The sequence below is a fragment of the Vipera berus genome, assembly GCF_964194415.1.
Source record: "Vipera berus genome assembly, chromosome: 15".
Lineage (NCBI taxonomy): Eukaryota > Metazoa > Chordata > Lepidosauria > Squamata > Viperidae > Vipera > Vipera berus.
The window spans coordinates 1369915-1394299 of NC_138218.1; the positions used below are offsets into that span (position 1 = coordinate 1369915).

At 50.6% G+C, this 24385-nt stretch overlaps 1 protein-coding gene across 3 annotated transcripts in view; it reads right to left on the reverse strand.

Annotated features, from left to right (window-relative positions):
* BRD3 (bromodomain containing 3) overlaps positions 1 to 21341 on the reverse strand; it is a 32645-nt gene extending 11304 nt beyond the window's left edge. For 2 of the 3 annotated variants that reach the window (XM_081339696.1, XM_081339694.1), the window contains exons 1-7: positions 21231 to 21341; positions 13863 to 14188; positions 12084 to 12221; positions 11716 to 11860; positions 3629 to 3858; positions 3032 to 3403; positions 949 to 1077 (exon numbers count right to left, since the gene is read on the reverse strand). In XM_081339696.1, the coding sequence (XP_081195822.1) occupies positions 949 to 1077; positions 3032 to 3403; positions 3629 to 3858; positions 11716 to 11860; positions 12084 to 12221; positions 13863 to 14063 (1215 nt within the window). In that variant the 5' untranslated portion in view covers positions 14064 to 14188; positions 21231 to 21341. Of the gene's footprint in view, positions 1 to 948; positions 1078 to 3031; positions 3404 to 3628; positions 3859 to 11715; positions 11861 to 12083; positions 12222 to 13862; positions 14197 to 21230 lie in introns of those variants that run through there. The other variant, XM_081339695.1, reaches the window with a different exon arrangement.
* Positions 21342 to 24385: the final 3044 nt, after the last annotated feature.

Here is a 24385-nt window from a genome sequence, read left to right on the forward strand (position 1 = left end):
CGTGGAAATGAGAGACTGGCAGGAGCCCCTGGGAGATGCAGCCCCAACACAACTGGGGCAGGCGCCAAGTTTGGGCCAGCTGCCCAAGGAGGCCTCCCCAGAAATGCCGTGAGAGGCCCCGGGCGTCCCTCGCCTATCGAGAGCAACCGGCAGGCAAGTGGCCCTTCCCTCGACTCCCAACGTCGTGAAGGAGGCGGGGGCTGAGGAAGATACCCGACCCAGATTAAAGGCAACTTCCTTGAACAGTAAAGGCAACTCTGATCCAATGTACGAGCAGAACAAATATGGCAGCATAAATTGTAAGCTCAGGCCCAGGGCAACACAGCAGAAGCTCCCGAGGGTCTTAGAGGCATCAGCTCCAGGCAAATTGCCAATAAGGATGAAGCAAACGTGCTGAGTTGAAATCAAGAGCAAAGGGGACAACTGTGCGATTAAAACTATTTACGCTGAAGACCAGCCCTGGTTATTATTTACTTCAAGGGTAGGAAAAGAGCTTAGTCTCCATTGTGAGAACTGCCTGTCAGACATGGTGAATATTTTGTGATGACAGTTATGAGCCTCTGAGTTGGAGGTTGCAAGGAGCAAGAGGTGGCCATAGCCAGAAGAGGCTGCGGCTTCTCGCAAGGGGGGGCATGGGAGGTCTAGGAGCCAAATATCGGTCCCTGAAGCTTGACTCCAGCAGGGAACTCCAGGGAAAAACCCTAAGGCGGCATCTTCAGGAGAAAAATGGAGGCTTAAACCCTGCTGGGTCAAGAGCAGCAGGCAAGGAGGTGGCCTGCTGCATCTCTGCTGGAGTCTCAGCTCTGCACCTGCCTCCTTGCAGAGGCAGAACTGACCAAATCAGACCACAAGCCCTTCACTGACACCACAGACCCACTGCTGGTGACGCAGGCTGCTCTGCTTCACTCTAGCCCCCCCCTCTTTTTTCCTGGCAGGGAGCCCCCTTACCTGCAGCTTCCTCGCCATGGCCACCACCTCATGGTCAGGTGGATTGTACTTGTAACAGTTGGAGAACATTAACCGAATGTCCGCTGCAAAACCTTGGGCGTCCTGATATTCCCGACTATCCATTTTTTTCTGCAGAGGAACAGAGAAAGGGGACAGGGTGAGATGGAGAGGGGCGAGAGGCGAGGAGGGAAACGCCCCTCGGGCCACTCGAGGGCTGACTTCAAAGGAGAGCAGTGGGCAGGAAAATGGCCCTGAAGCCGCGCTGGCCACCTACCTACCCAGCTATGCTTAAAGGCCCTTGAGACGTCAGAGAGAGACAGGGCGGTGTGAGCAAAGCCTGAGCAATCACTCTAGGCGTGAATTGCTGAGACGGGACTCGGCCCGGCTGCTCTTCCTCTGGAGAGAAGAGGGCTTGTCCTGAAAGAGGCCTAGAGCAGCCCTTCCAGGCAGGCTGAGGGCGCCAGTCAGAGCCCGCAGGCTGCTGCAGCAACCCCGGACCTCCAGCCCAGAACTCAGCCCGGCAGCGGGCGTTTCCCGCAGGGATTCCAAGGCAGCCTCGGACGTGTGGATGGCAACCACGGAGCCCCCTGAGGGCAGGGCACTGCGGAGGGGGATGCTGCGTCTCCCCTCTTGGGCAGAAGCAACACGGGGATGCCTTTGGAAAGTCCTTTGGGACAAGAGCCACGAAGGCTCAACTCTGCTACTTACGCCCTGGTCCTCTACCGGATGGATTACTACAACGGGCCCTATGTGGGGCTGCCCTTGAAAAGCTTCCAGAATATAGTGCAAAATGGGCCGGTGGGGGGAGTTATGCGCTCCCCAAGATCAGCACAGGCTGCACCTCCCTCCCGCAAACTGTGTTGGTTGCCAGTTTGCTTCCGGATTCAATGCAAGGGCTGGATCTAAAGCCCTACGTGTCACGGGCCAGGTTATCCGAGGGACAGCTTATATCTCCCCATCCCATCAGCCCGAGGTGTTTCATCTGGAGGGGGGCCCGAAGAGCTTTTTCTCACACAGCCCAGACCCTCCAGAAGGACTTTTCCCTGAAGAGAGGGTGGCCCAACCTTATCAATCTTTCTTTGGGAAGGGTATGAAAACTTGGCTGGGCCGTTCAGGGTCGGGATCCTGAGGGCATCGCCTGCGAGCTGCAGCTGCAGCTCTCCCTTGCTATGATTTTGGTTTAAATCGATTTACTTACTACACAAGTTTATTTTTTGTTGTTTCTATTTGTAAGCTGCCCAGTCATATGAGTGAGTTGGGCAGCTATGTCAAACCAATAAATAAAGACACAGCGGATAGACCGGGGTAGGCAACCTTGGCTCTTTTATGACTCGTGGACTTCAACTCCCAGAATTCCTGAGCCAGCATGGCTCAGCTTGGAAACCTCTCCCTTTCCCCTCAGCATGGCTGGCTCAGGAATTCTGGGAGTTGAAGTCCACGAGTCCTAAAAGAGCCAAGGTTGCCTACCCCTGGGATAGACCAACCTGGGCTTTTCTTCCCAGGCTGCCGGGGCGGGGCAGCCCCACAGCCCCGCTCCCCTGGCCCTCAACCTGGAGGGGCCCCCAAGGGCAGCACTGGCCTCAGGCCTGGCAGGCCAAAGTGTGCCACCTTCCCTCTTCGACCTCCTCCAGGGGCCGGGGGTCTCCCCAGGCCGTGGCCAGCAGAGGGGCAGAGCGGAGGCAGGTTGGCCACGTCGCGGCAGAGGGACTCTGGCCAGATGGGCCAACCCAACTTGCTGGGCTCACACATGGCTTCTGGTTTTTACCTTGCTGATCTGGAATTCGAGTTGGCTTAATGACTGCATGATTTACTTAACAATCGTTTGCGTAATGACCACAGCAAACTGGCCTCCTTAAAGACCGTCTCACTTGGTGACAGAATTTTTAGTTGTGATCCTAAGTCGAGGACTGCCTGCACCTGGGCAGGGACCAAAGGCAGGAAGGGGGAGCCCGGCTGGGCCAGAGCCCACCTGCGGGTCAGGCAGGGGGAGGGGGCAGGCCAGCTCTTCCCCGGCTGCCTCCCGGGCACTCGCCGGGGTCTGCCGGGCAGGGCCGGGGACCAGGCGGGGGCAAAGGCGACCTGCCTTGACGGTGCTGAGGTCCATGGGGTGCTTGATGATGTCGTGGTAGTCGTGCAGCTCCAGGGCCTCGGCGTCCACCGGCTTGTAGAAGGGCCAGGCGTAGGCCGCGTGCTTCTTGGACAGCATCTCCCTGAGGATGCTGTCGCAGTACTTGAGGTGCTCGGAGAGCTTGCCCTTCTTGCCCGCGTGCTGGGGCACCTCCCCGTCTTCCAGGTCCTTCTTGGGTGGTTTGATGGGCCGGCCACCACTCTCCCGCCGGGCCACCACTTTGGCCTGCTTCGAGTCCAAGAGCTGTGGGGGGGACTCGCTCCGGCTGGCTGTGATGGCTGACGTGGTGGGGGTGGTGGTGTCCGCTTTCCGCTTCACCCCCTTTTTCTGAAACCCAAGCACAGCCCATCAGGAGGAGAGGGAGGGCGGGCAGGAGGTCCCCAGGAGGAACTTGGGGGGGGCAGAGCGATGGCGGTGGCCTCTCTACGGCCTGAGACCAGAAACAGACCAAACCTCTGCCGAAGGAGCAAGGAAGGGGTAGCGGGAGCAGCCCCCCAGCCCCCCCTGCCCTGGAGGAGAAGCGCCTGCGCAGAGCGGGGAGGCCCCAATTACCTTGACGATGGGTGGAGTGGGGGGAACGACCGCCATGATTGGGGCGGCAGGAGGCGGGGGAGGCGGCACGGGCGTCGCAGGGGGGGCAGTGATGGGGGTGACGTTCGCAGTGATGGTTGGCACAGGCGTGACGGCAATTACAGGCGTCTGAGATACCGACGGAGGGACGCTCTGGAAGGGCGCTGGGGGGGATGCAGAGGAGACGGCTGTGGCTGCTGGGTGCTGGGCTCCTGCCAGGAGAAAAGCAAAGACGTCTCAGAGGAAGGCCGGGCAGATCTGGCTTTCCTTTGCCGTGGAATTCATGGCATGGGAATTGTCCCCCCTCCCCAACTCAGTAAAATTTTATTATATTGCATATGCTTAAAAAGTTCAGAACAGCAAAGAACACAAATACAAATACAAAAAGTAGAACAAAATTAAAATGTAAAAACGCCATGAAGAATTCAGTGACCCATCGGCTGATGCCGAAGCCGATAAGTTTAGGTTCAAAAATGCAGCCCCCCAAATTGGGTTTGGCTTATCTGCAAATGGGCTTATCTTAGAATATATAAGTGATACTCTTTTAAAAATAACCACACGTACTTATGGATAAGCTGAATCAAAACGCCATAAGAAATGTGCCATCCCGTGGATATGCCCATTGTGAAAATTTAAAACAGAATCTATTATGGAAAACAACATTTACTGATAGAAAATTTGAAAACAATTGAAGTCCTTCAGAATATATCGAAAACAACACATTTCTAGGATTAGTTTATCTGAAGGTAGCACATTTGTTATGGTATTTTGGTTAAAAATTTGAGTGCCAGTTCATCTGCGAGTGGAGCCAGGGGTGGTCAGAACGTGGCACTGCAGGCCAACTGACTGCTCACTCCAGCAGTTCGATCCTGGCCGGTTCAAGGTTGACTCTGCCTTCCGTCTTTCCAAGATAGGTAAAATGAGGACCCAGATGGTTGGGGGTCAATAGGCTGACTCTGCAAACCGCTTAGAGAGGGCTGTAAAGCACTATGAAGCGGTATATAAGTCTAAGGGCTTATATTGCTGTTGCTATATACAGAACATTTATGCTCTAGTTTAAATATTAAATACTAAGCTTTTGAAAGTTTTGCTTTGTACTATTTAATATTAAACATTTGCATTTTTGCTTATATCCAAGTCATTTCATATTTTTTAAATAATTCAACTATTAGATAATTCCCCATTTTACATTAATATCACCTATCACTACCTTCAAAAACTTTTTATATTCATCAGGAAGAATGTTCTATTTTTTCAGGATTCGTATATCTTTATGAAAAGTAGTTTACTACATACTTCTAACTTGTTTTTAAGAAGCGTGATGGGTAAAAAAAACTCCTTTATATGTATGTAAGCTGATAATTTTATGATTGTTTTTTTATAAAAAATATATTTTAATATAGTACACTGCACGGAAATGCAATAAATAAATGGTTAAAATCTTTTAATAAATTAATAAAGTTACCTGAACCACAAAGATTTTTGTGTATCTTACAAACTAATTAAATTGTACTGAATATAAATTTTTATTCTACAGAATCAAATGCCTTTTTAGTAGGCAGAAAATATTTCACATTAGGTAATATGGCTGTAACAATTTTTAGCATCAGTATTTGAAATGTAATATACTTACATACTGTTTAATTCAAACATAATAGTTTTGCAATTGGTCAGCATCAATTAATCTTATTGTATTGCCAAAATCTGAGCGTATGTCATTATGCTACACCCACCTCTTGGGTTACTGTTAGATTAGAGATCCTAATTTACACACAATAATGTGAATACGCCTTAAGTCACAGGTCCACAGCCCCTGGGCTGCAGACCCGTCTCGATCTGTGACCTGCTGGGAACCAGGCAATGCAAGCGGCAGGCAAGCACCAGGAGCTTCGTTTGTGCACGCGCAGAATTGTGTGCACAAAGCCATCCCCTCCACCACCACCCCCACTGCCGCCACTACTGCCAGTCGATGGAGCCAGAAAGGTTGGGGACCGCTAGCTTAAGTAAAATTCATTTGGGACGCATTTGTGAAACGTGCCCCCAATGGCCAGTTAGGCATCCTTGCCATTAGGAATGAATGAATGCTGCACGCATCATCAGCAAGACTCAACTTGGTAATCTCTGTGGGCTTTAATAAAAATAATGATGCCAGTGCCTGGAATGACAAATGGTGTGATGGGCTCTACGTCCACGTCTGTGACAAACGCGAGGTATGGCACAAAGTGAAAAACTAGTAAAGAACATTAAGGGGGGGCGGGGGGGAAGAAAACTAGCTATGTTATGTGCCTGTCAAACTAAAAGAAAAAGATGGGAAGGATAACAGATGTGAATGAAGATGGCTTGATCTTGTGCAGATGGGGAAAGCGCACGTGTGAAATAAAGATTTAACTAAGGATGAAAGAGCCACAATGAACCTCAGAAGTATGAACTGGCCTCACAAAAGTTATTCTGACGGCAGACAAGAAGAAGAATTGGTGGGTGAGGCAGCAGAGGTGTGTTACGTGGCTAGACTGCAGGGCCACGGCAAAAGAACCTGCAATCAATCCTAGAAAAAAGCTGCTGGACCCTCTGAAGGAAGGCCAGCAGGCGAGGGAGCCAGTGAGGGAGGGAACAAAAGGGAACAGCAGAAGAGAGACGATGGGGCCACCGAGAGACCCAGGAATGAGCCTCTGATTATCGAAGGGCGTGTTTCCGAATACACAGTTGGGCCACCACGTTGCACATGGAGAAGGAATGAATTGAAAAGCATTACTTGTTAGATTGCTTGTGATGAAAACTAATGAGAAGTGGTGAAGCTGCGAGAGGAAGGAGAAGAATAGAATAGAATAGAATAGAATAGAATAGAATAGAATAGAATAGAATAGAATAGAATAGAAAATATGGAATAGAATAGAATAGAATAGAATAGAATAGAATAGAATAGAATAGAATAGAATAGAATAGAATAGAATAGAATAGAACAGAACAGAACAGAACAGAACAGAACAGAATAGAATAGAATAGTTGAAAGGGACCTTGTAGGTCTTCTAGTCCAACCCCCTGCTCAAGCAAGAGACCCTATACCAGGAGTGTTCAACCTGTGTGGTCTGCAGCCTGGTACCGGGCAATGGCCTGTTGGTCACCGGATTGCAGGAATGCCTGGCAAGTGCGTGCACGTGTGCGCACACCCCCCACTCGCAGTAGCACCACCACACTGGTGCTAGCGGCCCCGTTTGCACACACGCGCAAGGGCTAGCGGCCTGTTTGCACACGCACACGGCCCACTTGCGCACACACGTGGGCACTAGTCCCACTGCCGTGCACGTGTCTGTTTGCACATGCACGTGCACGCACATTTTCCTGCTTCTCCCTTTCCCTCCAAGCTGCCAACCTGGAAAGGTTGGGGAGGGCTGCCCCAGACCATCTCAAACAAGCGGCTGTCCCCTCTCTTCTTAAAACCCTCCAGCGATGAAGCATCCACAACTTCTGAAGTCCCACTGGTTCCGATTCCGCTGTTTCTGAGAGACTCTAAACATGGAACCAGCCACTGTTTAGAAATGTGAGTAGACGACTGTGGAGGAAAAAGGGACAGGGATGAAAGAAGGGAAAAGGACTAGAGTGAAAGCAGAACCTTTGTAGGAAGAGAAAGTCCTTTATGGACCACCATCAGAAGACGGACCATCTGTCAATAAAGTCACCAGAAAGTGAACATCGGAAAGAACGCATAGAAGCACCTTAGAACAGGGTGAGAATAATTTATCTTAGAGATGCTGTTGCAAAGCACGAAGAAGAATTTTTGGTGAAATGAGGAGGCAAAATAAATTATGGATGAAAAAAATCCCATAAAGGCAAAAATATCTTGTATAGCGTATTATTCATTTATTTATTCTGCTTCCCTGCTGCCCATTCCCAGGTGCTCCGAGGGCATCTAAAGAACAACTCGTGAAAAGCTGTGGATGGTCTTGCATGGGGCAGCGCAGCCCCCTTCCAAGTCAAAGACAGAGTTTCTCTGGAATGGCGACCCCCCCCAAAGCCACTCTGGAGGGACTCAAGAGCCACTTTCCGTGTGCTACCCTGGCCAGACTGCCACGGGGCCAAATTCCTCTAGGGCTCTCTGCTGTTGCTGAATCCTCCATTTGCCACAGGTTTTCATAAAAAAGAAAGTGCTGAGATGGGTGAAATGTTGCTCAGAAAGGCAGGAGCAAGCCAAGGCTTCTTGAGCACACGCTGCAGTGCAGATTTTTGTTGTTGTTAGCTGCGAAGTCGTGTCCAACCCATCGCAACCCCATGGACAATGTTCCTCCAGGCCTTCCTGTCCTCTACCATCTTCTGGAGTTCATTTAAGCTCACGCCTACTGCTTCAGTGACACCATCCAGCCACCTCATTCTCTGTCGTCCCCTTCTTCTCTTGCCCTCAATCTTTCCCAGCATTATTTTATTTTTTTTTATTTTTATTACATTTATATCCCGCCCTTCTCCGAAGACTCAGGGCGGCTTACAAGCTTAGCAGTAGCCTTCATTCTATGTATATGCCTGCTTGTTAGGGCTTTCACACACACACCCCAAGCGACATTATTACAAAGTCAGCTTATTGCCCCCAACAATCTGGGTCCTCATTTTACCTACCTCGGAAGGATGGAAGGCTGAGTCAACCTTGAGCCTGGTGGGACTCGAACCTGCACTAATTGCAGGCAGCTGGTGTTACTTAAGGAGGCATTAGCCCACTGCTCCACCAAGGCTCTTTAGGCTCTTCTCCAGTGAGTCCTTCCTTCTCATTAGGTGGCCAAAGTATTTGAGTTTCAATGAGCACTCCTTTAACTCTTTACAGCCGCATTGCTTAGCGCTGTTGTTAACCGAGGACTACGGGCACAGCCTCCTTCAGAGGTGATTGAAAGATCCCCACACCCAAAGCAGCATTAATTACTGCTCGTCTCCATCTCCTCACAGGAGATCCTGAAGGGCAGGAATCCGGTGGCAAGTGGCGGGACTGGCCCAGCAGGGGGCGCTCTCAGCTTCTCTGAGCTTCACGGACCAGGCCCGGGCCTGGCCTGGCTGAGCCCGTTGGACCCTGGGAGAATCCTCCACTGCTGCCCTTCAAACCTGTTTCCCTAAAAGTAACATCCTGCCTTAAAAAGGGGGCGCAGGTGGTCCTCGACTTGCAACAGTTCATTTAGTGGCTGTTCAAGGTTAGAACGGTACTGGGAAAAGCAACTTGTGACCATTTTTCACACGTGTCCTCATTTTGTTCACGTAATCACAATTCAGACACTTGACAACTGACTCCTATTTATGACGGTTGCAATGTCCTGGGATCACATGATCCCCTTTTGTGACCTTCTGACAGCAAAGTCAAAGGGAACGCCAGATTCACTTAACCACCCTGTTACTAAGTTTAACAAACACAATTATTCACTTAACAGCCATGGCAAGAAAGGCCATAAAACGGGGCAAAACTCACTTAACAACTGTCTTGATTAGCAACAGAAATTTTGGGCTCAACTGTGGTCCTAAGTCGAGGACCTCCTGTACCTCCTAGACAGAAAAGGCGGTCGACTGGCATCAAAAGTGAATAAATCATTACAGTATTAAATAAGACAAAAGAAGTGTGAAGTTTGTGATGGAGCTATGGAGCTGTTGTGAAAAGGTTCAAACAAGAAGCCTGACGCGAAGGGAGTGGAGGGAGGCGTAAGGAGGAAGGCGCAAAGAGGAGGGAATGCATGGGGGGGTGCATTTTAAAGCTCTCGGGGGGGGACGGTAGCCATGTGTTCGGGAGCACATCCAGAGCGAATGCTGCAGGTCCCAACGACAAATGGGATGTGAAGAAGTCCTAAATGGTGGAAGAATGTTAAGCAATTGGAAGGCGGCACGCAAAGATGGCATAACTGGAGGATACAAATGTGATTTGCTTATGAAATGGCTGTGCAGTTCGTTTAATGTATGTCAAGTCTTCATGTCCACCTGGCAATTGTTGCCATTCCCTTATACAAGTGGTGAAAAAGCAGCCTGAGGAGCAGAAACTTTGTTCCAGGAGTCCGGGAAGCCTTCGCTAGAGTTTGGCAGAGAACAAGGGAAGGGAACAAGGCAACAAGCAAAATCTGGCAAGCACCAGGCAGGCAGGCAGGCAGGCAGGGAGACCGAACTTCTGATCTTCAGCAGGGCACGGAGAGCCGTACGGAGGGGAGAAGGTTTGTTCCATATTTGTGGAGTTGGGGAAAGAATACGCTAAGCCTGAATTACGGGCTGTTGAAGACTGTTTGCTCAACACGGTATCCGAGGTGCGTGGAAGCAAGAGATGGCTAAGAATAAATGGAATAGCTCAACACTGGGAAGGACTAAGGGAAAGAAGTGTGATGTCCCATTGGTTGTTTAACGTATTTCTGGATAAATCCAGAAGGAATACTGGACAGTAGAAGCGTGCTGGTGGGTGTGCAAAAGTATCCGTTCTTTTGCATGATGATGATTATGATGCATTGTTGACTGACAATCTGAATGTATTGCAATAAATGATAATAAGACTCTTTGATGAAATGTGGAGGAGGAACCTGAGAATTAATTTTTTGAAGACCAAAGTAGTTGGGTTTATCAGAGAGCCTGAAGTGCAAGTTATCCATAGATGGCAAAACATTTCATCCAATAGCCTGCATCAAGCGGTCACTCTGAGAGGCAAATCTTCGCTAAAAGAAGCAAAATGGCTACACGCAGGAGTCTGCTTCTGCCCATTTAGTTACATCAAATACGAGTGTTATATGAGTAGATCAGGAGACACATAAAATGTAAGTTGGAACCAGCAGGGATGGAGAATTTAAGAAGTCTGTGCAGTAAAACAAGAAGAAATAAGATCAGGGATACATGGGTGCTGAATTGGTGTGGAATGAATTCAAAAGAAACTTCCTGACAGTTAGAACAATTAACCAGTGGAACTACCTGCCTCCAGAAGCTGTGAATGCTCCAACACTGAAAGTTTTTAAGAAGAGACTGGACAGCCATTTGTGTGAAATGGTATAGGGTTTCCTGCCTGGGCAGGGGGTTGGACTAGATGACCTTCAAGGTCCCTTCCAACTTATTATTATTATAAGTGAGTGACCAGTATGAAGAGTGTGTCAAAGTAGTCTGGTCATATTATGGGAAAGGACGAGGAGAGAATCGCAAAACAAATACAGGAAGATGGGGGTGGGGTGGAGGCCTTGGGTTCCGTGCTGGAAAATCAAGCGTCCTCCAATAAAGTTTCCCTTTAACAGACTATTCCCATCCCGGCCCTAAGAATTTGATTTTTGTTTCTTAAGGGAGGGACTTTCCACTTTTCCCTTTCATTTTGTTACTTTCAGCGCTACACTGTATAATTGATCGAGAATATTTTGTATTTTATTTCGGTCATCAAGGGTATTAAACAAACAAACAAACAAGCAAGCAAGCAAGCTATGTGGCTGAATTCTGTATCGCCTGTATGTAAGAGGTAGGCTTTCCTTCCAAACCACAATGAAAATACGGAGCAGGGGGGGAGTTGGCACTCCGGACTGGATCTGGTGCTCCCTTCCTTCTCCATGCATGAACCGCCTGTGACGGCTCCATTTAACCCCTGCGCTATCCAACCTTATCACCTCGGGGTATTGTTTTAATTTTTTTCTGCTAAATCAAGCTACACCCCAGCTAAAGGGAAGGGGACAAGCAAGATTCCAATGTGGCATGCATTACCGAGACTTGGCCAACACCGGTGTGTGTGTGTGTGTGTGTGTGTCCCCTCTTGGGGACGTGTCCTACTGGGTTTGGCACCAGCCAAGACCCCAAGGCAGGAGGGGTGGTGGTGGCAGCGATCATCGGAGAATCTCTCTTGGCCTTCAGAGGGCGGGTCCCCCGAGTTTCCAGATGTGAGATCCTGCTTCTGAGACTGGGCTCGTGGGATCAGCATGATATCCATGTGTTTTATTACACCGTAAGCCGCGTCACACCGCAAGATAGGTGGCAAGTAAGTTTAATCATAAATAAATAAAATTCCCAGAAGTGTTTCTCTGCTTCGCTGCCTCTTCCCTTCCCAGGAACACTCTCACTAAGGCAATCCGGCCCATACATGTCTCCCAGCCTTCACCTCTGACCTGGGTTGGGGGTCCCGGCCGTCTTCCGAGCTTTGCCTTTAGGCACGGGGGGCAGCAGCTCCACTTCCTCCTGAGGCATCTGGGCCACTTTCTGCAGGAAGATCTTTTCCAAGGCTTGTGCCATGAGGACGATATCGTCCGTTGGCTGGCGGAGAGGCACAAAAAGAGAAGGCGACACAGAGTAACACAAGGCAAACTGAAGCCCAAATGTCCACACGTTCATTGCTAACTTTTCGGACAGAGGGTTCGGGTCCAAGGGAGAAAATTCAAAGCCAACGCCCGCTCTGGGTAGTGGCCAAACAACCTTCTGAGCATAGCCTGTAAATGCCACGAGACTTCCCCAGAAAACAGCGGACTGGATCCCTTACCTTGTTGTAAATGTAACAATTGGTAAACATGGTATTGAAATCCTGCATGCATTCACTGGCGCTCCAGTAGTAGTTGTGCTCCAGGCGCTTCTTGATGGTGCCCATGTCCATTGGGTTCTTGATGATTTTGTGGTAATCCTGTTGGGGAGAGGAAGCGGTCAGTCTTTCACTGGCATCCCAGAGATGACCATATAAGATGGGTAGCAAGAGAGGCTAGTATGTCAAGGGAAGCCCTAAATTCTGACACTGGTGAGTGATGGAGCAATCAATTAATCAGAATAGAGCTGGAAGGGACCTTGGAGGTCTTCTAGTCTAACCCCCTGCTCAAGCAGGAGACCCTGCACTATTTCAGACAAGTAGCTATCCAGACTAGGAGAGACACGATAGCAACATTCCAGTATTTGAGAGGCTGCCACGAAGAGGAGATGGTCAACTTATTTTCCAAAGCTCCAAAGGGCAAGACAAGAAGCAACGGATGGAAACTAATCAAGGAGACCTGGAATTAAGAAGAAAGTGAGAACAATTAACCAGTGGAACTGCTTGCCACCAGAAGATGTGGGTGCTCCATCACTGGAGGCTTTTAAGAAGAGACTGGACAGCCACTTGTCTGGAATTGTACGGGGTCTCCTGCTTCAGCAGGGGGGTTAGACTAGAGGACCTCCAAGGTCTCTTCCAGCTCTATTCTGATTATTTAATTGGAAAAAATCTTTTTTAAAAAAATGGGCAAAAAATTCATAGAAAGGGGAAGAAATCACACTATAAAATGAAACTATCCCCTTTCCTGAGTGTCCTAGATGAAGCAGCAGCACCAGAACTCATGGCGCCCCAGTGGCGCAGTGGTTAGAATGCAGAATTGCAGGCTGATTCACTGCTCACTGCCAGATGTTCAATCCTGACTGGCTCAAAGTTGACCTAGCCTTCCATTTCTCCGAGATCACTACAAGGAGGACCCAGATTGCTGGGGGCAACATGCTGACTCTGTAAGCCACTCAGAGAAGGCTGTAAAGCCCTGTGAAACGGTATGTAAAGAAGTTGCTATTTTGTGTTTTCCTGCCTTTTATCACAAACAAAATGTTGACCCAGATGGATGGTGGCTTTTGTTCAACGATGCCTACTTGGCTTTGTTTCATTTGAGAGGAGTACCAAAGTGCCATCATTCCACGTGAGCGATCATGTTTGCCTTGGCTAAAATTCAACAATATTTGGGGAGGGGAATTCCTTATTTTCTTCTGGATTTCAAATAAATAAATAAAATAATTGTGGGAAGAGAGAGAAAGCAGACTGACTGGCTATTCTGCTTAGGGAATCTGGACAGTTAAGGCAAAATCCTGCAGGATCTGAGCCATCAGAAAGCTGTTATTTCTGCTGTTAGGGTGTAGGCGATGCAATACTTACTCTCCAAGGACTGGGTGGGAATCTCACCATTTAGCAACATGAGCACATAGAGAGTGGCTAAAGAATCCTCTTAGGATGCTGACTGCTGCCTCAAGACTCAGACTCCACACGCACAGGGAAACAGTGGCCGATAACAGGAGACCGGCCTATCGAACACGGTCTTTGGTTGCAACCAGAGGCAACAAAACCTCCTGAATCTCGCTTTGCACCTGAGGTGACACTTAATTTGAACTCTTTGCAGACAGCTTCAAAAGACTACCTTCGCGCAATGTGACCTATAGCATGTCCCAGTTTTAAATTTAACCATGTTGCAGGTTAAATGCTAAACGTCTTGACAGAGGCAGAAAAAAGGAGACAGCCACACAGCCAAGAAATGTCACTCACCGGTAAGTTTAATTTAATGGCATCCACTGGTTGATAGAAGGGCCACGCAAACTGGTGCTTCCACAGGGTCTTCACCACCACGTTCTGCATATACTGCAGCTGGTTCGTCTTCCTCCCGGGCTTGCTAGGGTTGGTGACCTCTGGGGGAGGGGGATTGACTGGCCCCTGGGGGGCCTGGATGGCTGAGGTAAGGGCAGACATGGTTCCCCGCCTCTGTGCTTCACTGGGGGCAGCAGCAGCAGCAAAAGGGGGGGGGAGGAGGAGAGCCGCCTTTTATGCTCCCCGCATGGGATGGGCATCCCATTTCCTGGGACCGGCTATGCAGCCTGGAAAGGGCAAGGAGAAAAGGCATGTCAGTTTCTTCTGCGGGAAGAAGATGGCATTATGAAAAACAAAATGTCTTGTGGACCAAGCATCCAACCTCTTTTTCCAGATTCCATGATTACTTGGCGCTCCAGATAGAAAATCTCCTATCTTGCAACCCCATCATTCCCTGGATCTCCCAGAGCAGAGGAAGAGGCCATCAGCTCTGGGACCACAAGCCATCCAGGCTGATGACTCGGATGAACAGCGTGACAGGCGCAGAGCCCTGGTGGCCCAGTGGTTGAGCGCAGTACTTCTGCTGACTGCCGGCTGCCAGCAGTTTGGCTGTTCGAGTCTCACCAGCTCAAGGTTGACTCAGCCTTCCGTCCTTCCGAGGTCGGTAAAATGAGGACCCAGATTGTTGGGGGCAAGAGGCTGACCCTGTAAACCGCTTAGAGAGGGCTGTAAAGCACCGGGTGAAGCGGTATATAAGTCTAAATGCTATTGCTATTACACACGCAGAACAGAACATTCCTAAAGACACTGAGAGACTCCATCGGCGATATGCTTATTAAGTACAATAAACTGCCACCTATCAACCATGGGTGACTTGAAGAAAGAGAGACCCTTTATGAACAACTGATAAGATCAGAGATTCCACTGTGACAATTGCAAACATCAGAGAAAGGGGGTCTTCCATTCCATCCCCTCTTTCTAAGGCCACGGCTAGTTCTTCCCATGGGCAGAGGGAAAAGTAGCACACATCTGAAGTCTCAAACCCAATTTACCAGAACCCAACAGCTATGCACCCAAAAATAGGGGCCTTTATGCTTTAATGATGGTGGATTCCCACAACTTCCTGAAGCACCTTGCGTTGGCCTCATCTAGTGTTACACAAAACTGGAGCCTGTCAATGTGTGCCTCTTGAAGAAAGAGTGAATAATCCTACAATTATCAATAAAGGAATGTCTGCAAGAAAACAGCCAAGCTCAGAGAGCATTGAAACTTCCCTAATCATCAATATAACTCCAAATGATTATGTATATATATGGCAACCCATACAATGACGTGGTTTTCATCTAACTAAGCAACAATAGTTCTTCAAAATAGCTAAACATTCTTTTTTAACATTAGACTGAGAAGTGAAGTACTAGCAAAAGGACTATATTAATTTAAAACTACTAACCATAAGCCTCTCGGGGCATTTCCATTCTGACAATAAAGTAAAATGACACAAAGAGCAAAGTGCAAAAATCAATTTCTGTACCATCAGCCATTTCAAGTGAATGAAGATTTGATCTTTTCAATAATTCACATAATAAAGATATAATTTGTTTATTTAGGGGAGATGTCCCAAAGAAAGCAACCAATAAAACTATTCCAGGAGTGGCTCTCTTTTTCTCCCAGTAAAAACTGCCAATTCCACCACAGGCTTCCCATCACTGGTGGGGGGGGGGGGGAAGCAGAGCTGTCCATATGAAGAAATGAGTCACCTGGGAGGTAAAACTTTTCCTGAGGGTGGAGTTTCGGTAAAATAAAAATTTCCAAACAATAAACCAAGGGTTTCCTCAAACATTTCTGGCTATCATGTGCCAATCCATGTGGCCAGAAAAGTGCGCAAAGTACCCAGATGGCCCAGGCATGGCCTTCTGCCACTGACCTTCCAATCTACAGGGACCCCCACCACTTTGGGGTACATGGATCCACCTAAACGGGGGGAAAAATGGGACAGGTTGCAAAACTTCCCCCTCCCCCCCTTATAGACACTCCCCAATTCTATCTTTTTCTGACATTCTGAAGCAGTTTTTCATTACCATAAGAGTTTATAATTTGGTATCAATCCCCAAAACTTTTGTTGTTGTTGTTGTTAGCTGCGAAGTCATGTCCGACCCATTGCGACCCTATGGACAACGTTCCTCCAGGCCTTCCTGTCCTCTACCATCTTCTGGAGTCCATTTAAGCTCACGCCTGCTGCTTCAGTGACTTCATCCAGCCACCTCATTCGCTGTCGTCCCCTTCTTCTCTTGCCCTCCATCTTTCCCAGCATGAGGCTCTTCTCCAGGGAGTCCTTCCTTCTCATTAGGTGGCCAAAGTATCTGAGTTTTAGCTTCAGGATCTGGCCTTCTAAAGAGCAGTCAGGGTTGATCTCCTCTAGGACTGACCGGTTTGATTGCCTTGCAGTCCAAGGGACTCGCAGGAGTCTTCTCCAGCACCACAGTTCAAAGGCCTCAATTCTTTGGCGCTCAGCCTTTCTTATGGCCCAATTTTCACAGCCATACATTGCAACTGGGAAGACCATAGCCTTGACTATACGCACTTTTGTTGGCAGGGTGATGTCTCTGCTTTTTAGTGTGCTGTCTAGATTTGCCATGGCTTTCCTCCCAAGGAGCAAGCGTCTTTTAATTTCTTCGCTACAGTCCCCACCTGCAGTGATCTTGGAAAACTTTGGAATAGATTAAAACAACAGTAGTTTCCATAGCACAGAATTTACAAAGTTACTTCTGGCTATAAATGATGGGAAACTATTCAGTAAGTTCTACTGATTACACACAACCCATCATCCAATTCTTTGATTCTGTTACAACTACCTGTGTTTTAACAACGTAAAAGTATGTTGTTTTTCTGTTCTTGCCCTCCTGAAGAGGTGCAAGATAATAGAGGGAAAATGAAGGGCTCTGGAAAACTCATCCCAGCAATCTCCCTTTAAATGTTATTATACAAGTTCAATAATGGCATGAGTAATGCAGAAATTATGGAGCCACTTCCTACCTTCCCAGGGCGCCTCCTGGGCACCCCTACCTTTCATTATCCAGGTCTCTGCTTCAAAGCAAAGCAAGACGTTGGCTTTCTTCAGTCATCAGGTGGAGTCCAGATGCTTAGGCTGCTCTTAGATCTAAGCTACGGTGCTAATCCTCCCACTCTCCTAAAATGCAGTCAGTCCATGCTTTGAAACGAGTCTGAGAACTCAGGGGCTGCTAAGAAGCTCGTCAAAAGTGCCTGAAGGAGACGCTCAGGAAGCTTTTGCAGAAGAAGGCTCCTCTGTCTCACGGCTCTTAGGCTTCCTCAGCTGCCATGCCGAAGGAAGAGGGGCCTGGCTGGCTGGAAACCAGAGCTGAAGGGTCCCAGGAGAAGCCCACCTATTGAGCCCAGGAGCCAGGGGACCAGGGACACCACCCTGGCGGTGCTGGAGAAGGACTCGCTTTGCCCTCCAACCTGCCAGACCCCTAGAGCAGAGATGGGCAGAGAGCCACAAGGGAGGCGTCCGCAGCAGGTCACAGAGGAAGCAAATGCCTGGTGGGCCACTGCAAAGGTTTCTCAGGTCTTGGCAATTGTCTTTACTTGTAGGCTGCTGTCCTGCTTGTACGTTTCAGTTGAAGGCAGCATACGTAACTTAACGCCTTCTTTTCTCTCCACTACAACACTCCTGTGAGATAGGTTGGGAAGAGAGAAAGGGAGAGGGGGAGAAGGCCTGCCCCAGAGTCACCCATCCGGCTTTCATCCCTGAGGGAGGGAGGGAGGACTACAATTTGCCATCTTCCGGTTTCTTTTAACTGCTACACCAAATTGGTTCTCAATTACTTCGGCAAGGAAAAAGAAAAGTTCTGAATCCCACACACAGAAAGAAAAGGCTTAACTTTCTCCAAGAATGATACACACACACACACACACACTTTCATGCATCCGGTTTTTACATTTGTCAAAAACTCATGAGCCTTAATGACAGAAGAAATGCTGCAATTCTGCTGACAATTTTTACTGCTGTATATAAATCAAGTAAGAGACAAAGCATAAAGCTCGAGCGGGGGTGGGGGTGGGGTGGTGGGGTGGTGGTGGGTGGGGGTGGGGGTGTCTGGCGTCCTGGATTCCAGCAGCTTCTTTTACAAGACAGCCTTAATTCCTGCTGTGCCCACCTTCGTGCCCCCCCCGGCTCTCCTCGGGGGGGGGGGCTCCTTCCACCTTGGGAGTCTGCCCCCGCTTAGGAGCCGAGTTTTGCACACTGGTCTCCTGGCAATGAGGATTTTCATCATCTCTGACATTTCTGACTAGGGGTTATGGGAGTTGTAGTCCAAAGCAACCGTAGGGAATTGGGTGATTTACCCCGAGTTTCCTTCTCTTCCTTCCAAGACCTGATGCTGGGGAAGGCAAGTAGTTACAGGATCACGCATTCACTCTCCAACCCAGTTGAGCTGTTTTTTAAAAAGCCAAAGTGGTGATTTTGCACGCTTCCATGGGATAAGCTTAGATGTCCTGGTGAATAAGGCTCCCGTAGCACAGGATCCAACCGGCGTAGGTCCTTCTACTTTCCCGTGATCCAGGCAGTGAGCGGGCTGTTCGAAAACCAAAACTCCCTTCCACCAACCGGTGTAGCCGAGGCCTCCAGAGACTCAAAGCCTCCAGCTTATTTATACGAGGGAAACATTAAATTCAATGCACTGCAGTGGAACCCCAACTCAGACAAACAAGCTAACAATAAACCACAAAGAACCAGCAAGACCACTCGCACCTGACAGGGCAAGCCACGGGCATGTAAAGCGAGAGCAATCCCCAATCCCTTCACCAGGCATGTCCAACCCGCAGCCCTGGAAAGGTAGTTATGCGGTCCCACCAGATTGTAAACTTTTAACATTTATACATGTATACAGATGAACTATATTATATATTTTATATATGGCCCGAGACAAATACAGCCCTGGACCTGCCTGCCCTGCACACAGATGATGTTCCTTAGTTCGGTAATGAAATGTCTGCAAGAAAACCACCAAACTCAGAGAGCACCAAAGACCCCTTGGAACCTTAACTGCTAGGAAACCTTGTTTCCATTACACATAAAAGCCCACAAAGTAGGACGGCTGAAGTAGGATTGACTGCATCACTGCACGCAAAACCATTTCAGCCGCTGTCCATGAACCAGCCACTGTACTGCAGTTGGTAAAGCTCAGATAGCTTGATGTGCAAACTTCAATCATTCTTAAGATGCTTAAGAAAACAATGTATAGACAGTGCACGAACCAAGTCACAGAACGTCTCAAGCCTGCACACTGAAATGAGGCTATTCCATCAGACTTACTGCTGAATGAATCTACCCAGGACCCGGGGGGGGGGGGCACACAACTTCAGTACCAAAACTAGGCTAACAAAGCACACCTTCCCACAGCTTAGGAAGGCCCTCTCTTCCATCCGTTTTCCCCAGGCAGGCCTGGAAAAGGGAGCGCCAGCATCTCTCCTAACATCTTCAACAACGTCTGTGCCAGCTGGGCTTCTCCAAGATACAGGTTAGTATCATCTGGGCAGGAATAGCAAATGTTACTTGATAACCAAAGCAGGGCCATTGTAATTTCATAGGCAAATGGATTTATTCATAGCTCTGCACTTCAGTATTGATATATGACTCCATCCACTTGCGCTTCAGGAGCTTCAATCAATTAGTATCATAATCCAAAGATTATCCTCCAAGCGTTTTTACTAAATATTAGAAAGTAGGGAGTTACAGCTTCAGACCTAGAGTCCAGCAAAGTAACTTGAAGCCTTTAATTCTCTCCTACGGCAACCTAAAAGCCTCAAATCCCCTCCTGAGAACTGGGTTAGTTAGTTCTGGTGGAGAAGAGAAAGGAAGTTCCTACCTGCTTTTTAAGGAGCCTGAAAGTGGAAAAACCTCCAACAGTGCACCACTGGCTGCATGTGAGCTTTCCTGCCTTGGGTCAAAGTCCATAAGCGCCAAGCAACATCCAGAGAAACACTGGCTCAAACCATAGAGTAGCTTTGTTATTGCTCGCTAAATAAGCCAGGATTTACAACCTCCGAAACATGGCATTTATGATGAACATTGCATCTTGCCCTTCTGCTAATAATAAAGCACTCAAGCTGGATTGCAAGTTAAAAAACACAACACAAAATATGGAGTCCATCCACCCAAGATTGAAACTAATTAAGAGTTCAAAGCCTGACGAAAGAAATGCATTTTCACCGTTTCCCTAAAGGACAGGGCAAAGGACACCTCGTCTTGTGCTGGAATCCTTGACCAGCTGCCCAAGTGCCTCCCTTCCTGCTGATCTGGGCAAGCAGGCCCAATCCTGGCTTCACACCTAGGGCTTAAGGTCTTTCCCCAATCAGTTATGGCACATTCGGCACGTTTGGCTAGCAGGTCTGTCTGGCAAAATTTCATTCACCATTTGAGCTGCACTTTCCACCCTTCTCTATCCAGCTTTAGCCGGGGAGCCACCCTCACCCGCCTGTCCTCCCAAGCTTCTTCCTCAACCCACTCTTGAGTTTTGACAGGTGTCATATAACTTTCTTTGCCGGTTCTTCCAGGCTGCCAATGCCAGTTTTTTAAATTTAAATATATATATATATATATATCAAGGCAAGCCGGGCAAGCACCTGAACGGCCCAGCGATGAATGGGGCTCTGCCTGTCTCGCTCGGCCCGGCGGCGGCGGCAGCTGCTACCTCCATCCCGGCAGCAGGCTGGCACCCGCCCGGAGGAGGCAGCCGGGCCGCGGGTGCACCGACTCCGCGGCCCAAAGAGGGCCGCCCTGGACGGCCGTGGCCGAGGCCCCTTCTCGCTGCTGGAAGCCCCGGGAGAGCCCCCGCCGCCCTCCAGGGCCGGCCGAGGCCGCGTGGGAGCCCGCCGGGGAGGCCGCCCCAACTTCGGGGGAGGCGCAGCGGCGGAGACCCCGAGCGCCGCACCTTCCGCGGATCCCCGCCGGCGGCCAGGGGGCGGGAAGAGACCCCCCGGCCACACTGGGGACCCCCGTTGGCCGCCCCGGCTTCGGCCGCCCCGGAGGCGCCGCTTGGAGGGCCCACCGAATGGCGCCGGCCTTTGTGTGGCGCCGCCGGCGAAGATGGCGCGGAGGGAGTCGCCGCCCCCCGCCCGCCTTTGTCGCCGCCGCGCCCCTCCCCCGCCCGGCGGTTGGGGGGCCCGCGGCGCCCCTCCCCTCCCGGCCTGGGCCCGCCCGCCCGCCCGCCCGCTTACTTGGGCCCGCCGCCGCCGCCGCCGTCCCCGCCTGGCCAGGCCGCCGGGCGGGCGGGCGGGCAGGCTGGCTGGCTGCTGGCTGGCGCTGCGTACCGAGCCGCTCCTGCCGCCGCCGCCGCCGCCGCTCCGGTCCGCCGCCGCCGCCCGCCGAGGCCAGTCGGGCTGATGCGCGGACGGAGCGCAGCGCTGCGCTCATGCGCCGGCCGCGCGGGCCGCCGGGAAGCGTAGTTCGCTGGCGCGGCCTGGCGCGGCGCTCCGCCCGGCGGGGACTACAAACCCCAGCCTGCGCGCGCCGCCTTTCTTCGCCGCGCCGCCAACAAAGCGCTGGGCGGCCCGGCCAGGTGGGCCTCGGCTCGGCCGCCCGCCGGGGCTGCGTGGCGGGGACGGAGGCGGCCTGGCGGCTGAAGGAAGCGAGGCGGCGCGGCCCGGAGCCTGCCCAGGCACCCGCCGGCTCCGCTTCTGCTCCGGAAGCCTCCGAGGTGCAGGCCGCGAAGCGCCTCTCCTCGGGCCCCTCCCCCCTGGAGGAGCGGCGGGGGTCTCAGCGAAGACCTTCGCGCGCGTCTTCCTGGGACGGGGCCGTTCAGACGGTCCCGGGTCGACACACGGCTGGACTTCTGTCACATGCCCTGCGTGGGGCTGCCCACGAGGACCACCCAGGAGCTTCGGTTGGTCCAGAATGCGGCCTCCCACATGCTCAGTTCCGAAAACCCTTGCAACCCCCCTGCCCTGTGAGGTGTGTGGTTGCTGGTTTGGTTGCAAACGAGATACAACGGGGTGGTTGCTGCCTATAAGCCCTGCATTGCCACGGTGCCTGGTTACTTGAGGGACCACCTGCCTCCCACAGCATCTGCTCAGCCGATTTGTTCCTGCAAGATTGGCACACTCCGTGTTCCGACAGACTTCGCAAGTGTGCCTTCTCTGCCGCAGCAGCTGCTCTCCGATTCCCCCAGAGATCTGGATGTGCCCAACTCTCTGCTGTTGTTGTGAAAAGCTGGCTCCAAAACTATAAATTCAGGTAGTCCTCGTGACCACTTGTTCACTCTCCGTTCAAAGTTAGTGGTACCGAGTGGTACTGCAGATGGATCCTCAAAATTCTGGCTGTCCCAGCACCCCTAATGCCACATGACCGCAGTCTGGGTGGCAGCTGGCTTAGACAAACAACAGTTGCAGCATCTCGCAGTCAGACGATACCCATTTGCAATCTTTCCTGGCAGCTTCCCACAAGCGGAAGTCAGTGGGGAAGCTGCAAGTCATACTGGTAAGTTACTTTCACTTTCCCACACACACACTCGGTGTGCTCATGCCATGCTGGCCACCCGCACGCCCTCCCTGTATGGCAGCAGCCACTTACCTACCTGCCAGCCTGCTTGTGAAATGCCTGGGCCTCCTATCCATGCTTAGCAATGGCAACGGAGCATTAGTATCGTTTTGGTAAATAATGCAGTCACATGATGTCACACTTTAGGACTGCACCACTTAATGACAAATTCCTCTGAATCATTGTTAACTGAGGACTTCCTCAACTAGTGCAATACACTTACTGTAAGGTCACAATAACTGACCTTGCAAGTCTGAAAGCACTGCTCCCCCCGCCCTGCTTTTCAGTGAAGGAGGGAGGGCCCCCTCTGAGATCGTTCCCCCCCCTCCTTTGGACTCACGGTTTCATTCATCAGATCCTTGTCTAGGCCGTGGCTCTTCTTCCAGTCTCCCATAAGTTATTTTCATGTGCCTTTCACACCCCTGGCTTCCTTACACTTGCCAGTTTATATCTTTTATTGTAATAGTAATTACTTTGCTATGAACTGCCCTGAGTTATTGAGTGGCTTACAATTTTAATAAATTATCATTATAGTATACATGGTACACATGATTGTTGTTCAACAGTTCAGGTCTACCCAACATTGATTTATTTCCACAACTGCTTCTTGGGGATACTCGGTCACTGTAAAGTAATAAAATCAGAAGATTGTTCACTCATTCAATTCAGGATTATTCACAAGAGGAGAAAATGATTGAATACATGTGGAATTATTTCATTAAATGTAATCATTGGAGGTTGACAAGTGGCTTAAAATGGAATATTTTAAGTCTGATGAATCAGGGAAGCCCCACAGCACCAGCTGAGCCAAGCACAGGCTCCGAGATAGAGTCAGCCCCTATTAGCCTGACTTGGGTCCTGCCCTAGACAGCCACAATTGCAGAATGCTACACGTATAATTCTCGACTTAGAATTGTAACAAAACCTGCTAGCTACAATCATAAATTGTGGTCCTTAAGTGAGTTGGCCACATGGTTGCCTCACCCAACCACCACTGCTCCGGGCCTCCCAGATGCTAAGCAAACCGAGTGAAAGAGGCTGGCAGCTCCCCTCCGTGTGCAGAACCTGCACTTTGGGCCAGAGAAAGGCCCAAAGGATCTATGCTGCCCAGTGCACCAGGTCCCCTCCCCACCAGGTGCTGGTGGTGGTGGCGGCAAACTGGATTAGAGCGCAAGGAGGAGCTTCTTTGTTTCTCCAACTCGGCGCACAATCGCCCCTGCCCTTTCTGGCCCAGGGCCCTGGTTCCGGGAAGGAGAAAGGAAGCGGCCTGTGACCTTCCCTGACGGTCCCTTCCTTCAGCGGCAGCGTCATTTCAAAGGGCTGCTGAGCGGTCGTAAGTCGAGGACTGCCAGCGCTTCAACCTGCCCTTGAGAAGCATCGTCTGGCCTAGCACGCAGCAGGGTGGTCAGTAAGGGGCACTTCTGCTTCGTGAACTACCCTGGTGACCAGTTTTCTCTCGAGTGACCTGTCAAGCCCTGCTTCACGCAGCACCTGGTTACTTGAGAGATCCCCTGCTCTCCTGGCCGGTCTGATTGGGCACGATCCTTGGGTCCAGCGGCTTCACCTCGAGGGACCCCCCTCAGCCCGCTTCCGTCTCCGCTACGGCGCGTGGAAGGACGACCCCCTCCCCGGGATGCAGGCAGCGGGCGCGGTGGAGCGGATTCCTCTTCCTGTCGCTCAGTTCAGACACGGGATCTTTCCGAGACACCTCGGCAGAATCAACGCGTGTGCGTGTGAAGAGGCGAACCTCGCCTGTGGAAGACTACGCTTCTGAGAACCAGCCTCTTCCGAATGCCGCCGGTCTGTGCCGCCGAAGGCTGTCCGCGATCCTCACGGTTCAGCTTCGGCGGGAACTGATCCTGCCGTGCGTGGCGCAAGGGGGGCGGGGAGAACCCTTTGCCCTCGCCGGCCTGCGGGCACTGGCCGTGAG